Source organism: Canis lupus, chromosome 9 (genome assembly GCF_011100685.1).
Source record: "Canis lupus familiaris isolate Mischka breed German Shepherd chromosome 9, alternate assembly UU_Cfam_GSD_1.0, whole genome shotgun sequence".
NCBI lineage: Eukaryota > Metazoa > Chordata > Mammalia > Carnivora > Canidae > Canis > Canis lupus.
In genome coordinates, this window is record NC_049230.1 from 40782627 (window position 1) to 40799817 (window position 17191).

Consider the following 17191-nt stretch of genomic DNA (forward strand, 5'->3'; position numbering starts at 1 on the left):
CGGATCGAGCCCGAATTGGGCTCCTTGCAGGAAGCCTGCTTCTCCCTCTGCCTGTGACTCTACCTCTCTCTCTCTGTCTCTCATGAATGAATGAATGAATGAATGAATAAATAAATAAATAAATAAATAAACAAATAAATAAATAAATAAAATCTTTATTGCTGTCTAATAAAACCTTAGTCATGAGACCCTCCAGATGTATATTGGCGGATCATATGCTTGGCGGATGATTGCCAACACATATCTTGGGAGGATAAAGATAAAGGAAGTTTCCAAAGTAATTATTTATTTTTTTAAAAGATTTATTTATTTTAGACAGAGGGTGAGCATGAGCAGGAGGGGCAGAGGGAGAGGGAGAGAGAATCTCAGCAGACTCCATGCTGAGCACGGAGTGTGACTTGGCGCTCAATCCCAAAACTGTGAGATCACAACCTGAGCTGAACCCAAGAATTGGACGCTTAATTGACTACATCACTCAGATGCCCCTCAAAGGAATTTTTACATGTTAAAGTAGACTTACAGGATTCTGGAGTTGGGCTAAGATTGCCTTTTGCCCTTAGCAAAGCTCTAACATCGAGGCAGCTGAGTTCCTATAGGACTGTCATTCTGCCTGTTTCAAGGACTTGTCAATGGCCTATAAGTAGTAAAGACGTTTGATTTTTCTTTTGTCTTTGCTTCCCACATCACTGGAGTTTCATTTGTTGGGAGGGTTTTTGTTTTTTTTTTTTTTGTACTGATTCAGTTTCTTTGCTGGTTATGTCTGCTCAAATTTTCTATTTCTTCCTGTTTCAGTTTTGGTAGTTTATATGTTTCTAGGAATTTATCCATTTCTTCTTAGTTGTCCAATTCCACAGAACGATATTCTAAAGCAATCTATTTTATGCATGAAAGTCTTTTATCACTTTGTAATCACTTTTATCAACTTGTAATAATTCTCTGCAATAGAAATATGCATATTTATTGAAATTTTAAGTCTGTTTTACTTCCTATAACAAAAAGGCTCATTAAATTTTTCTTCTGGGGGATCCCCAGGTGGTTCAGCGGTTTAGTGCCTGCCTTTGGCCTGGGGCGTGATCCTGGAGTCCTGAGATGGAGTCCCACATCAGGCTCCCTGCATGGAGCCTCCTTCTCCCTCTGCCTGTGTCTCTGCCTCTCGCTCTCTCCGTGTCTCTCATGAATAAATAAATTAAATCTTTAAAAAAATAAATAAATTTTTATGCTAGATTGACTTATCATTAAAATTATAGGGATGCCTGGGTGGCTCAGCAGTTAAGCCTCTGCCTTCGGCTCAGGGCATGATCCTGGAGTCCTGGGATCAAGTCCCACATCAGGCTCCCTGCATAGAGCCTGCTTCTCCCTCTGCTTATGTCTCTGCCTCTCTATGTCTCTGTGTCTCTCATGAATAAATAAATAAAATCAGAAAAAAAATTAATAAAAAAAGTTATTATTAGCAGTCAGGACACCTGGATGGCTCAGTCAGTTAAACATCTGACTCTTGATTTCTGCTCTGGTCATGATCTCGAGGTCCTGAGATTGAGCTCAGAGTCAGGCTCCACACTCAGTGTGGAGTCTGCTGGGGATTCTCTCTCCCTCTCCCTTACCCCTCCCTGCTCATACTCTTCTGTCTCTAACAAATATTTTTAAAAAATTATTATTAGCAGTCAATCAAAACAAATATAAATTTATATAAATAGGTATTAAATAAAAAATCAAAATTTTATTGGAATTACAGCTCTTAGTGAGATGGATGGGCTGGTTTCTTTTTAAAAATGCATTTATTGGGACGCCTGGGTGGCTCAGCGGTTTAGCGACTGCCTTTGGCCCAGGGTGTGGTCCTGGAGTCCCAGGATAGAATCCCACATGGGGCTCCCTGTATGGAGCCTGCTTCTCCCTCTGCCTGTCTCTGCCTCTCTCTCTGTGTCTCTCATGAATAAATAAATAAAATCTTTTTTTTAAAAATTTTTTTAATTTAAAAAACGCATTTATCTGTGGATGAATATTACTTTTTTTCTCCAGCTTTACTGAGTTATCTCAAATGACACATAGCATTGTCTCTAAGTTTAAGATGAACAATAAGATGATTTATTTAATGCACATATATATTGCAAAATGATTACCATAATAAGGTTAGTGAATGCCTCCATCATCTCACCTTTTTTTGAGGCTGATGAGAACATTTAAGATCTACTCTCTTAGCAACTTTAAAATATACAAAATAGTAAACAATAGTCACCATGCTGTATGATAGATTCCCAGAATTTCTTCATCCCAAAAATGGCAATTTGTATTTTTTGCCCTACATCTTCCCATTTCCTCCCACTTCCCAGTCCCTGGCAACCACTATTCTACTCTGTTTCTGAGTTCAGCTTTTATAGATTCTACATGTGAGATCATACAATGTCTTTCTCTGATTTATTTCATTTAGTATAATATCCTCAAGGGGTGTGTGTGTATTTTCTTTATCCATTCATCTATTAATGTAGACACAGGCTATTTCTATGACTTGACAATTGTGTATAATGCTGCATTGGGTGCAGATAACTCTTTGAGACAGTGATTTTGTTTCCTTCAGATATATACCCAGAAATGAGATTACTGGGTTATATGGTAGGTCTATTATTATTTTTTAAGGAACCTCCATAACTTTTCCACAGTGGCTGCGCCAATTTACATTCCCACCAGCAGTGCACAGGGGTTCCCTTTTCTCCACATCCTGGCCGATACTTGTTATTTCCTGTCTTTTTGATAGCTACTCTTACAGCAAGGTGATATCTTATTGGTGTTTTGATTTGCTTTTCCCTGATGATTATGCTGTTGAGCACCTTTTCATGTACCTGCTGGTCATTTGTACATCTTCTTTGGAAAATATGTATCCAGGTCTTCTGCCTGTTTTTAATTTTTTTTTTTTTTTTTTTTTTTTGCTATTGAGTTATATGAGAGATGAACATTACTTAGCAATAGAATTAAACAAGATTCGGGAATAAATTATATTCCTATTTTTTGTTTTTATGTTAGTTCTGAAAAACCTCGTTCACATATATGACAACCATGTCACATACTTTACTGAATACTTTGAGATAAAAAAAATCAGTGATCCATCAACAGAAATTACTTAGTAATCTCTCAGCTGACAATTTGATCAGATTTTCCTTTAATCTTTATTAGAACAAAGAATTTGAGGCTACCTGTGTTGCAAAAGTCAAAAGTATTTACTTTCTTGGGGTGCCTGGCTGGCTCAGTTGAAAGAGCAAGCAACTCTCAATCTCAGGGCCATGAGTCTGAGCCCCATGTTGATTGTAGAGATTAAATAAATAAAAACTTAGAGAAAAAAGAAGTATTCACTTTCTCATTTTCTGGGAGGTATGGTAACAAGACTTTGCCCCGGCTTATCAAATTACTATCAATTAAACCAATCACTCTATTACTTAAGAGTCACTTTGTTTTTTGTTTGTTTGTTTGTTTTTTATCTATTTATGATAGTCACAGAGAGAGAGAGAGAGGCAGAGACACAGGCAGAGGGAGAAGCAGGCTCCATGTACCTGGGAGCCCGACGTGGGACTCGATCCTGGGTCTCCAGGATCGGGCCCTGGGCCAAAGGCAGGCGCCAAACCGCTGCGCCACCCAGGGATCCCAAGAGTCACTTTGTTTAACTTGATATACTCAGGCCTAGAAAAATTGGAATATTAATCATTTCAATACACCTTTGTCAATCTCATATTTTTTGGAAAGATACTTTTATATGCTTGAAATATATTTTCTTTAAAATTTGGGGGCTGCAGATTTAGCTTACCCAATTTATGCAAAATACTTGCCACATAACCTAATTGGCAAGGCCAGTTCTCACATCAAACCAGTCAGGCAAATCAGACTCATTTTCCGTCAGTCTGACATCATTGTTAAATTCAAATAGATGTGTTAAAGCGCACCTGGGTGGCTCAGCAGGTTAAGTGTCCAGCTCAGTTTCTGCTCAGGTCATGATGTTGCTGTCCTGGGAGCAAGCCCTCCCTTGGGCTCCTTGCTCAGCGGGGATTCTGCTTTGGTTTCTCTCTCTCCCTCTGCCTCTACCTCCCTCCCTGCCCCTTGCATGCTCTTTCTCTAAAATAAGTAAATAAAATCTTTTTTAAAAATGTGTCAATACACATCCCTGTGACACTGGGTTCTAATGTTAGATGGGAAAGGACAAATTCCTGAATTTGTGTGGGGGATGAAATAAGGTATGACTGCCATTAATATCTACCAGTGCATTCCTTCAGGGACAAAGCATATTTTTTTCAGGGGAAGAACATCATTAAATGAATATTAAATGATTAATGAACATTAAATGAACATCATCCTCATTCCTACTCCACTTTATATGAATTCAAAATATCCAAACATAAGCCAAAACACCCTATTTTTCATGCCAAACTTCATCACCAACAAAAATCTGCAAAAAACAAAGGAAGCCATAAACCCTGACCTCAATGCCGTAAGAAAACTTCCCTGGCACTGTTAAGAGAATAAAAAGCTACAGATTGGGGTAAAATATTTGCACATTCCATGTCTGTCAAAGGACTAATATCAAGAATATATAAAGAATTGTCAAAACTCAACAATAAAGAAAAGAAACCACGCAATTAAAAAAATGACCGGCACCTGAGTGGCTTAGTCAGTTGAGCATCTGCCTTCAGCTCACATCAAGATATCATAGTCCTGGGATCGAGCCCCATGTCGGGCTCCCCGTATTGTGGCAAGTCTGCTTGTCCCTTTTCCTCTGCTCTTCTTCCTGCTTGTGTTCTCTCTCTCACATGAATAAATAAAATCTTTTTTAAAAATTAATTTAAAAAATGAGACATGGAACTAAAGTCACTTCTCCAAAGATAAGCACATGAAAAAATGTTCAGCATCACCAGCCACTAGAGAAATACAAATGAAAACCATGGAAAACCACTACACATTTATTAGGACTGTTAAAATTAAGAGTACTGACAATACCAAGTGCTGGTGATGATGCAGAGTAAATGGAACTCTCTTCCTGGCTCTGTGGCACAATGGATGGTACACTGGACTTCTGGGCAGAGTAACTAGGATTCTCATATATCATTAGTGGAAATGCGAAATAGTCCAGCCTCTCTGGAAAACAGTTTGATGGTTTGTTATAAAGTTAAACATACACCTACCATAAACTCAACAGTGCCACTCCTGGATATTGTTGCATGTATTAATAATTCATTCCTTTTTATTGCTGAGTACTATTCCATGGGATAAACAAACTGTGGTACATCCATATAACGCAATACTACTCAGCAATAAGAATTATTGATACATGCAGTGGCTTGGATGAATCTCGAAGGCATTATACTGAAAGAAGCCAGTTTCAAAAATTACATATTGAATGATTCCATTTATAAGACATCTTCAAAAATACAAATCTGGACTGATGAAGAACAGATTTGTGATTGGCAGGTAGCAGGGGAAGGGTGTGGCTATAAAGAGGTAGCACTAGGGAATGTTTGACGCGATGTAACCATTCTTTATTCTGATTGTGGTGATAATTACATGAATCCTGTTGTATTAAGACTTACAGAACAGTAAAAAAAAGTCAATTATAGAGTGATATAAAAAATAAAATTTAAAAAGAAGGCTTGTCACTCTTATTTCAAAAGATCTCTTTATTTGGCATCCCAAATAAAGATTTTTATGCCTTGGAGCAATATACTCTAGTAAGGTTGAAGGTGGGTAAGAGGTATGGCTTTTCTGTCTGAACAAGAGGAGGATGTTTAAGAAAGAAGAGACGGGAAATAGAGCTGGTGTGCGCCCTCAGACACAAGCCCACAACTAGGCATTACGATGGTGCTTGTGATTTATGCAATGGCCTCCCAACTGATCTCTCTGCTTCCTTCTCATACTCTACATTGCTGCCTTCTTTTCCTAAGTTTGGAATCTGATCATGTGACTTTCCTTCTTAATACCAAGTAGCTTTCTTACTGCCTGTTTACTTCTTTCTTCCTCTCTAGGCATCGCTCATGGGTAGTAAAAAAGGCAGGTGAGTCAACTGACCCTTAGGTATTGAACCCAGCAGGTATTGAAACAGACATTTTCAAGGTGCTTCAGGAGCCAAAAGAGGAAGCACCCACATCTTCCTCTGGGCTGTCAAGAAGCCTCCGAAAAGACACTCCAATAACACTGCTTGTCCTCTGGGGGGATCCATAGGAAAACACTGTAAAAAGCAGCAACTCTAGTAAACACCCTCCCAACCCTTTCCGTCTCCACCAAAATGAAGAGAGAACACCAAATGTTCCTCTGCACATCACATGAAAGACAAAGAATCACAGAGCAGAGACCTCGGTGATCTGTTTCTCTAACACGTCAGCCCTTCCCGATTTCTATCAGTTCCTCTTTCCCATCCAAAGGCCTTTGAACATTTACTTCCCTGAGACAAGTGTCTTCCTCACCCTCTTCCCTTTGAGTAACCTCTAAATATCTTTAAGGTTTCTATTTCAACGTCACTTTCTGGAGAGGACAGAGGCCTTCCTATCCCCCGACCCTCAGTTAGGGGAAACCCTATGTTGCATGCTCCCCAAGGAGCTTGTACTTCCTGTTCTGAACACTCGTGGCATCGTCCCACCCTGTGTAAGAGTTGACTTGTAGCAGCCTGGGATCTGTGACAGCAGGGATCATGTGATTCCTGTCCTATTCCCAAGGCTTAGCCCAGAGCCTGGCACCTAGGAGATGCTCAAAAATACTTATTGCTTCCATTGGATTTCAATAGTTAGCACAACTTCCTTAAGTAAAAGAGAAAAGCCAAGGCATGTCAGTGGGAAAGTGAGGTTTTCAACAATTTCAAGTCAGTGGCAGGGCCACAGCTGACACGCAGATTGGACAGCTGTGTCTTAGGGTCCAGCACAGCCACCTCCTCGGCTTGCTTCTTTCTTTCCGGAGTATGACGATCATCAGTTCAGACATTGTTTTTTTTTTTGTATTCTCTAGGTTTTCATTTCTTCTAACATGAACTGTCAGGAACTATCTTGATTCATATTGAAAACACACTGCTTTTGAAGGCTGAGAGTGGATGTTTCTTTAAAAATTTCCCCAGCTTCCAGCTTTTTAGTTTGAACACTTTTGAGTCACTAGAAAATTTGCACCAACAGGACAATAAAGACCCATCTATACTTCCTGTAGATTCTTCAGTTGCTAACATTTTGCACTGTGGCTTGCTTTCTCTCTCTCCCTGTGTGTGTGTGTGTATATATATATATATATATATATATATATATATATATATACACTTCCTGTCTTCCATATATACACATACACACACTATATATATGTATATATTTTCTATATATACATGTACAAACACACTTATTCTTTGCTGACCCATGTAAGAGTCAGTTGTAGACTAAAGATTATTACATTTTACCCCTGAACTTTTTAGCACGTGTTCATTAAGAACAAGAGCAATCTCCTACACAAATATAACATAATTATCAGTCTCACATCATGATTAGCTAATATACATCCATATTCAAACTGCCCCAGGTATCTCAATTAGGTCTTTTATAGCTGTTTTTTAAAAACCTAGAATCCAGGGTTGCCTGGCTGGCTCAGTTGCTGGAGCATGTGACCCTTGATCTTGGGGTCATGAGTTTAAGCCTTGCATTGGGTGTAGAGATTACTTAAAAATAAAAATCTTAAAAAATAAAATAAAGTGTAAAAATCCAGGATCCACCAAGAATCATGAATTGCACCTTGTTGCCTCCCTTCGTCTTCTTTTATCTAGGTAAGTTTCCTCGTGACTTTATCTTTCATGATCCTGACACTTGAGGAGTGCAGGCCAGCTGTTTTACAGAATGTCCCTAATGTGGATTTGTCTGATTATTCCCTCATGGTTAGATTCAGAATCAACCTTTTTTTCTCTTTGAGCAAACATGCCACTTGCATGACATGGTGGGTGGCTTTCCATTGCAGCGCCTTCATCTCAGATCTCCAGAGCCTTGATGACAGGTACCAGATCCCCAAGACCCTCAGGGCAGAGGGAAGGCCCAGGGAGCCAGTAAGTAAAGGCCAAAGCTTCAGTCTTGGCAGAGTTCATGGCCAGCCATGTCTGCTGACCTCGGGGCACTTCTGCTGGGCACCGAAGGCCTAGGTGACAGCTTGTCCTTCTTCCCATGAGCTCCAGGTGACCAGTGGCCAGCTCCTCAGCCAACGAGTCACCTGCTGCTGTGGCCACTCTCTGATGATGCAGCTGCCAGGGGAGCAAGAAGAGAGCTGAGGTGATAACCATGCCAATGCAATCCTACTGGAGAGAAGGGAAAGTAAGGGGACAAGGGCATGATAACAAACAACCAGAATCAAAAAACCAACCAAAGCGGGGTGAGAGACAGAGAGGACACACACCAGAGTACATGGCGAGAAACAGAGACTCAGACATACAGGCCCACAGGGAAAGAAAGTAGCAGCTGATATGCTTCGCTAACAACTTCTGCTTCTCAGGCTCTTTGGCTGTAAGATTTTGGAAAGTGAAAAGGGTGTGTGTTTATCATCAGCTGACTCTTAAGGGCACAGGCATCTCTCCTAAGGGGCCGGGGGCAGTGACCTACTCTGTTCTTTTCCAAACACAGAACATCTTCCTGGTACCCTCAAACCAGGCCCCGGGCCAGAAGTTTCCTGCTCCAGTTCAGAATGTCTTCCTATTTTTCACAGGACTGTCAGTAGACAGAAACCTACTTGTAACATCGGGGGCAAAAGGGAGGAGCAGGGGAGAAGCAGACAGAAGGGAGGACCGGAGAAGAGCATTAAAAATAGCCTTCCCTCGTGGGAACCTGAGTGGGTCTCAGAGGAACCTGAGACCCTGGGAGTTGCCCAGTGGGTGAGACTGGAGCTAATAATAACAGGCCAGGGTTTCTCATGAGACGGACTGGTGGAGGGTGGGGAGCTAACAGCGTAGAGCTCTCAACGACAGAAGGACTGTGCGTGAACAGCAAGGGCTTTCTGGCAGTAATGTGTACCACCTGTACTTTCCTTTGGCAGGAAGAGAAAAAAATGGAAAGAGGACAGTTGGGGGCCATGACCTCCATTTCAGGGCTCACAGAGACCCCTTGTGAGGCCCCCTTCTGCCCTTGGCCAAAAGAATAAGCCCCCCCAGGCCGTGCATCTTACGGAGGAGGTTGAGGGGCGTCAAGGGGCGAGAGAGGACATCCCGAAAACTCTCCAGCCACTCCCGCTGCTCTTTCTCGCTGGGGCAGGTGAAGACGAATCTCCGCTCCGGGGTGATGATGGTGAGGCCGGCTTTCCAGCGGTTCCCCCGGATGCCCTTGGGCAGGTCTTCATAGACTCCATACCCCTGCTCGTTGCTCCCCAAGAAGACCTGGCCCTGTTCAAAGGCATCCTGGAAACAGAGGACACGAGGTCACCAGAGGCCACGGCTGGGGCAGAGGGACGCCGGCAGCCCTGACATCCCCTAGGCTCTCTTTTAGAAAGAGGTGTCATATGTGTGCAGTGAGAGTCTCTGCGGGGAATTTCTGCTTGGTGAGACCCAGAATTTGAAAGGCTACAAAAGCCATAAAAGAAATCACACACGTGATCTGTTAAAATGATGCTTAACATTTATGGACAGCTTACTGTTTGGGAGCTTTACCTTAAGTAGCTCATATAATCCTCACGGCAGCCTCTGAGGAAGGTGCTGTTATTAAAACTATCTTCTGGAGAAGGAAACTAAGGCACAGAGGGTTAAGTGCTCTGGCCAAGGCATACCTCTAAATGGCAGGACTGAAAGCTCTAGAGCCTACAGTGCTAACCGCTAGTCTCCCAAATGAGAAGCGAGCCCTGGAGACAGGAGGATGAAAAATCACCCGTTTAACTACATTGGCAGCATTTTGGATACACAGAGGACGTCCTGACGGTGGAAGAGAATAACTCTGTGCATGGAGATGACTTAGAGAGATGAGCAAAGATGGAGGCATTTCCCTCACCAAGTTGTTCCAATACTGTTGATTCCCCTGCAGTCCCCAGCTGGCACAGACCCCACCTGTCTGGGGGTGCACTGGACAGGGGCCGGCAGTGGCTCTTACCAGTGGGTTCTTGTAATACAGCAGCCTCCGCTCCTGGGGATCCAGAGCAAACCATCTTTTCTTGAAAGGTTCTCTTTGCTGCAAAAGAGGGAACCTCATACTAGGGTCACTTGAGTGCGGGGGTGCGGGTTGGGGCACAGAGGTCAGAGAGCCAGCCTGGGCTGGGCTGGGTCGAGGGAGCTGGCCAGTATCTTGGCCGTCACACACCCCAGTGCTCCTCCCTGGGGCTCTGCCCACCTGCTCACACCTTGCCAGCTGCACCTTGTGCCTCTGGGTGCTGCTGTGGGTAGGGTAGGAAGAGGGGCTCTCCTCTTTCTCAGGCTAGGGATAAGGAGTCTCAGAAAAAGGAAGTGGGGGAAATCAGAAAGAGTTCCTGCTCAGCAATGCTGAAAGTGCTGGCCTGGCTGGAACCCTAACCAAGGTCAGGGGAAAGAAAGCCCCTGGCAAAAACCACTGGGGAGTGGCTGTGCCATCTGCAGAAAAAATGTGCAAGGCTTTGACTAGTTTTTAAGCTGCCCAGAGGCTTTCTTTCACACTGATTGCCTAACACCTTTCCCTGCAGAATTAACAACCATCCTGTTAAAAAAAAAAAAAAAAAAAACCAGCATTGGATTGCTGCTGCTTTGGTTTTTTCAGGAGGCTCCCTCTGCTTTCTCTTCTCACCCTCCCTTCCCCACCTCCTCCCCTCACAATCATCAGGATCCTCTCCAGCCAGACTTCTGACTTGGAGCTGTGCCCCTCTTCGCATTCAGGCTGGGGTCCCCCCAAGATGCCCTCACAGCAGGAGCCGCCACCCCTCTGGACCTCCAAGGGAGGCCCAAGAGCAGCCAGTCTTCCCTTCTGTCACTGATAAGTAGAAATGGGCAGCACTGGCAGTTGGGGCGGGTTTAGCAAAGGAGAGCAGAGGCTCAGCTGGAGGGAGGATGTGTGTGCTGGGAAGGGGTGTGCCCACGGGCGGGCGGGCAGGCGTGTATAGCTGTGTGTTCACAGACCAGTCACCAGCCTATCTCACTTGGACAGTGCTGGTAGGCCCCCAGCACAGAGCACACAAGGGTTCTGGAAAGTGTAAAAGCTGTTACGCAGAGTCCCTTTTCAGCTCTGCTTTCACAGGAGTGGGGTCAATGAGATTGGAGTTAAGAGGAAGGAAGCTGGGGCAACTGGACGACTCAGTCAGGGAAGCGTCTGCCTTGGCTCAAGTCATGATCCTAGGGTCCTGGGATCAGCTGTGTATGTTCCCTGCTCTCTCTCTGCCCCTCGCCCTCTCCAGCACTGGCATGCACATGCATTCTCTCTCTCTCTCTAATAAACAAATATAATCTTAAAAAAAAAAAAAAAAAAGGAAAGAAGCTGCTGGTGATGTTGATAAAGGAGGAGGAGAATCAGGAGAAGCACCCACAGCTGGACCACACACCAGCTCACCAGTCTCCTCTTGGTCTTTGGCCCCAGGAATGCACAAACATTGGGTTACTTCCCTTCCCCCCACTCTTCTCACCCCTGGTTCCTCACTTTCCAAATTCTGCCCTACTGCCCACTAGAACCAGGGGCACGTGTAAGTCCCCCCAGAGAGCGGCCAAATGTACCTTTGGACCAGTCTTTTCCATGAAGCCTTGTTTGAGGTAGTTCCTGGTGATGAGGGGCACGAGCTGGGGAAAGAGAGACATACACTGACATACACCAACTCACACGCCAAGGGTTCAAGTTTCCTTCCTGAACTTGGCTCCCCAGCAAAGGGGAAGTCTGGAATGGGGAAGGATGTGTGTTCACAGTTCACAGGGTTATATTTGGAATGTGGCAGGGATGCAATATTACCATTTCAACAGTCAGACGACAGCATCTCAGATCCTTGCAGAGCTCACCAGCAGAGCCGAATCGTGATTTAAGGACTTAGTCTACGAATTCCTTCAGTAGCCCTAGGAGGCAGACAGGCAGGGCTCTGAGGAAACCCTCCTGGTGCCAGGAGGGCATGTTTTGAGGATCTACATGTGTCAGGCTCTGGATGCAATTCTCAATCACCCTGTGAGGTGGACATTATCATCTTCATTGGACTTCTGAAGAAACCAGGCCTCAGAGAAGTGGCTGGCAATTTTCTCTATGCCGTGTTGCTGGGAGGCTATAAAGCTGGGTGGGATTCACACCTATGGCTGACAGACACTAGTGGTATTCCTATCACCATGACACTACAGTGTAAACATTCCAGAGCCCTCTGATCAGGCACCTGGCCAAGACCTGGTCTTTGCTGGGGTTTCTGACATAGGCCCACAGGAGATGGTGGCAGGGTGGGCAAATAGAGAAAGCTCTGGACTAGGAGTCAGGAGACCTGGATTCCAGGTGCTGTTCTGACCTCCACCTAGCTGTTTTACCTTGCTAAGACCCTGTCCCTCTCTGGGCCCACTTCCCTCCGAGTAATATGGAGACTGGATTATGTGATCTCTCGGATCCCTTCCAGCTTGCCATCCCTTACTCAGAGAAGCTTCCAGGAATTAATGGTGGCCTCCTATGCTCTAGGGAGTCAAACTGACAAGTCTAGAGCTTCCAATGACAGCTCAGGCCTCTGAGAGCAGAGGGCGTCCTCTGGAGCTCCAGAGCCCCGGACCTGGGGCAAAGGGGAAGTGAAGTCTGGGAAGTCGAAAGGAAGAAAATTGTGAGCCAAAAATGAAAGTATAGCACTCCCCTTTCCCTAAAATACCTTCTGGAGGCCTTAATTTCTTCATTTGGAAAGAAGAGTCCTAAACTGCTCAAGAGTCTGAACCTGAGCCTGGGCAATGCTAGTCTAGCCCTGAGGAGATACCAGAAGAAGGAAGAGCACATGGATGGAGTGCTGCTTTTAGGACCCTAGAAGCTGTGGCCCGTTCGATTCTCACAATAGCCCTGGAGACTGGGCATTGTCCCCATGGTGACAGATGAGCAAACTGAAGCTCAGAATGGTGAGGTGACATGCCTCAGGTAACACATCAGCTTCTCTGACCTCAGAGGCCACACATTTCTTAGTATGGGACCACCCCCCACACTGGAACTCCCAGGTGTCTGGCCCCCGGATCCCTCAGCCTGAACTGAGGTCCAGGCGGTAGTCCAGAATCTCAGGCCATACCTAGTGACAGGGGGAGGAAAGGCAGCAGAGAGATGGGGGATGGGGGGAGAAGACTCATGGTGATGAGGGGAGGCAAGAGGACATTGAGGGGTTGGCCAAAAACCAATATCCTCTGCAGGGGTCAACAAAGTTGAAGAGCCAGCCTAGATGACTAAAGCTGAGAGTCTGCACTTTGTCCTCCGAAGTCTCCAGTCAGCACTCAGCATGCACAAGCCCTGCCCACGGATTGTGCACTCGCTCATACTGGGTGCTGACTCCACAGAACCAGAGGGTCCTGACGCAGGCCTGGCTGGAGTCACTTGCAGAGAACTGCCATCTCAGTGCATTGCTAGGCCTGGAGGGGTAGCCTGTTTCCAAAACTTAGCTCCCTGCAAACTCTGGAATTAAGGAGCATTTAGGCTTTCAAGGAAGGTGTAACAGTTTGGAACAAGAAAGTCCTGGGATTAATACAGTGTCTCCACCCCCATCATTTACAAAATCCTCCTAGAGTAGAGCCTAAAGCAGACCCCAGACCATAGCACCTCTGAGGTGGAAGGGACCCTGAGGATGATCCAGACCAACAGCCATCTTTCAGACATCGAAGCAGATGTTCCGAGAAGTGATGTTAGTGACAAACAGTGAGTTAGCAACAGAGCATCCATGAGAGCCCAAGCCTCCTGGTTCAAGGCAGCATCCTCTGCCCCACACACTTGAGAGATGTAGATGGATGCCCCACATGTCTGAGGACAACCAAAATGAAGTTCTCAGGAGCACCGTGATCTTGGCTACAGAAGGCAGACTGCCCCTATTAGAACTGTAATGGAGAAGATCCCATTGCCTTCCCGAGGCCAGAACACAAAAGGGCAAAGGGAGGACATTAGAGTGGGAAGAGCACTCTCTGGTATTCACTTGACCTTCCTGGGACTCAGTTTTCATCAGTAAAATAGGAACAATCACCCCACCTAGCTGTCTGCTATAAGGGATTACTAGATAAAAGACAATACAAGATAAAATGGGCTCAAAAGCGCATGAAGGCCCATGAGGGATCATTTGCACATTTCAATGGGAGAAGGCATCAGAAAGAGATGCCCAAATCCCAAGCCCCTTGACACTGGGGATGGTGGCTCTGCATCTAAAAGGCAACCTACATTTTGGAGGCTGCCATGCCATGTGTGAGGCCATAATCCCCTAAAGAAAGCCTTTCATTTCTCTCAAAGTCTTGTTCACAAACAAAGCTAGTTGGGCCTCTGAGTATTTTTGAGGTCAGCAGGCAAGGAGTGGAGGTGGCAGAGAGGAGACTCAGAAGCTGGGGTTCATGGGGCACCTAGGTGGCTCAGTCAGTTAAGCATCTGATTCTTGGTTTCAGCCTAGGTCATGAGATCAAGCCCCGCATCAGGCTCTACACTCAGCAGGGAGTCTGCTTTCTCTCTCTCTCTCTCTCTCTCTCTCTCTCTCTCCCTCCCTCAAAATAAATCTTTTTTTAAAAAAAAGGAAGTTGGGGTCCACATTTAGCTCACCTCAGACTCTGGGAGCTCAGGAAAGGCCGTTTTTAGGTATTGCAGACGGGCTGCACGGAGGGCATTGAACCAGTCCACTATCTCCTGTGGAGAAAAAATGAGGATAGATATCCTGTGAGATGGAGTAGTGGGGAGCTGAGTCTGGTGGCAGGAAGTTAGCTGGGTCTTCAGTGTCAACACCCCCAATTCTGCTTAGAGACCTGATCACAGGCATGTGGGAGAATGATGCCAGAGCCTGGGGAGCTCACCTGAGCAGATGGGAAGCCACTGACAGAGAGGTCCAGAGCCATGAAGAAAGACCAAGGAGAACTATGGTAGAGTTAGGTAATGGTCTTGAGCCATGCTTGGCCCTTTCCAAAGTGTGTAAGAATCACCTGAGGATCTCTTTAAAATGCAGATTTGGGTCTAGTGGGTTTGAGGTAGGTGAGGCCTCAGATCCTGAATCCCTAACCGGCTCTCTGGTGATGCAATGCTGGTCAGTGGGATATAATTGGAGGAGGAAGGGCCCTCAGATGTCAAAGACTGGATCTCATGTGGGGGCAAGTACACCTGGGGATTCCCTTCAATGGGGATGCTCATCACCTGGGGTGCAACTTGGGCCAAAGCTGGCTTGGACTTGCTAGTGTCACTCTGGGGGAGTGTGCCCTTAGCAGTGTGAGTTACCTTATAAGGACCTGGTGAACCACTTGTCTAGCTGGCTCTGCCTTGGCTCTGCTGCTCTGCAATAGATCCTCCCCACAGCAGCCAGAGTGATTTTTTTTTTTTTAAGATTGCATTTATTTATTCATGAGAGACAGAGAGAGAGGCAGAGACACAGGCAGAGGGAGAAGCAGACTCCTTGCAAGGAGCCTGATGAGGGACTCAATCCCAGGATCCTGGGATCATGACCTGAGCCAAAGGCAGATGCTCAACCACTGAGCCACCCAGGGCCCCCCCAGAGTCCTCTTTGCTACCCTCAGGTGAAAAGTCTAAGTCTCTAGTATGACCACTTCGCCCTCTGAGCTCCCTCCACACAAAAGCATTTGCAATCCTTTCATGTTGTACACTCTACTTAATCCACCTCTCTTCCCTCACCCCACACATAGCTTTTACCTAGAATATTCTACGTATCCTTTAAAAAAAAAAAAAAGGGAGAGGATCCCTGGGTGGCTCAGCGGTTTCGCGCCTGCCTTTGGCCCAGGACGCGATCCTGGAGTCCCGGGATTGAGTCCTGCGTCGGGCTCCCTACATGGAGCCTGCTTCTCCCTCTGCCTGTATCTCTGCCTCTCTCTCTCTCTCTCTCTCTCTCTCTCTCTCTATGTCTATCATAAATAAATAAAAATAAATCTTTAAAAAAATTTTTTTAAATAAAAAGAAAGATTTTATTGATTTATTAGTGAGAAAATGGGAGAACGCAATCAGGGGGAGCAGCAGGCAGAAGAAGCAGGCTCCCCGTTGAGCAGAGAGCTGATGCAGGGCTCGATCCCACCACCCTGGGACCATGACCTGAGCCAAATGCAGACAGACATTTAACGGACTGAGCCACCCAGGCACTCCACATTCTTCTTATCCTGAAGTTTAGTTTAGTTGTTTGAGTGGATTTTTGCTCATCCCAAGCCCTGCTTCTATAAGAAACGCCCCACCCATTCTCACACACCACTCACCCACAACTGCAGCCACATTTGCTGCTAGGATCTTCCCCTTCTTGGCCACAGGAACTAGGTCAGGCCTGGACCAATAAAGAGGCTAGCCTGGGCTTATCAGGGCCTTTCTCCCAAATAATTTGGAATTGGGATGCTGAAAGATTTGTTCAAATAGCTGGTCTGCTCCACCTCGATGTAATACAGTGATTGAAAAATTCATTCAAATACAGTTTCCCAGGAATGCAACATAATGACCCTTTCTCAGCAGCCAAGCAGGCTGGCCCAGTATTCCAGAATTGTGAGCTCTCTTGTCCTGGGCATTAATAACCTATGCAGGTCCCAGAAAATACCCACCCAGACTTCGGTCACTAACTGGTAACCCTAGGGCCAAATCCAACCTGCATACACATTTGTTTGGTTCCAAAGTTTTGTTTGTTTCAGTCCTCCATACAGGTCTTCCTGCTTTATAGCCTTATAGTTGCCCATTCCATGTTCAAATGACCTACCTGGCCCCTGCAGTCATGAGTCTGCAGCCCCTGTTTATGCCTATCTAACAGAGAAGCTGGGGCATTGAGGGAAAGAGAATGGCCATACCCAGGTGGTCAGATGCTCCACAGCTGGGGGGGGGGGGGTACCTGGAAGTGGGGGCAGTTACCCTAAGTATCAGAGACCTTGGGCACTTCAGTAAAAGCCTTCATATAGCGACTGGCATGGAGGGGGGGGGGCCACTGGCACCAACGTGGACATAGGGCAACAGCAGAGAACCCATGGACCATGGTTCGAAGACCAAGGACCATGGACAAAGAACCGGGAATCTCCTCTGTGTCTCCCAGTCCCAAGATTATGGTGGAACTAAGTGAGGAAGTCAAGAAAGATGATGGATATTAGATTTCTTGCCACTTTGGGGAATGGGGGTCCTTGAATTTAGAGAAA

At 45.6% G+C, this 17191-nt stretch overlaps 1 protein-coding gene across 9 annotated transcripts in view; it reads right to left on the reverse strand.

Moving 5' to 3' along the window:
• The window catches only part of ADAP2 (ArfGAP with dual PH domains 2), a 44017-nt gene that overhangs the window by 10014 nt on the left and 16812 nt on the right, over positions 1-17191 (reverse strand). For 5 of the 9 annotated variants that reach the window (XM_038548171.1, XM_038548167.1, XM_038548172.1 and 2 more), the window contains 5 exons: positions 14637-14720; positions 11633-11695; positions 10053-10130; positions 9142-9370; positions 4922-8278 (listed from right to left, as the gene is read on the reverse strand). In XM_038548171.1, coding sequence (XP_038404099.1) covers positions 8193-8278; positions 9142-9370; positions 10053-10130; positions 11633-11695; positions 14637-14720 — 540 coding nt within the window. In that variant the 3' untranslated portion in view covers positions 4922-8192. Of the gene's footprint in view, positions 1-4921; positions 8279-9141; positions 9371-10052; positions 10131-11632; positions 11696-14636; positions 14721-17191 lie in introns of those variants that run through there. The other 4 variants (XR_005364689.1, XM_038548168.1, XM_038548169.1 and 1 more) reach the window with 3 other exon arrangements.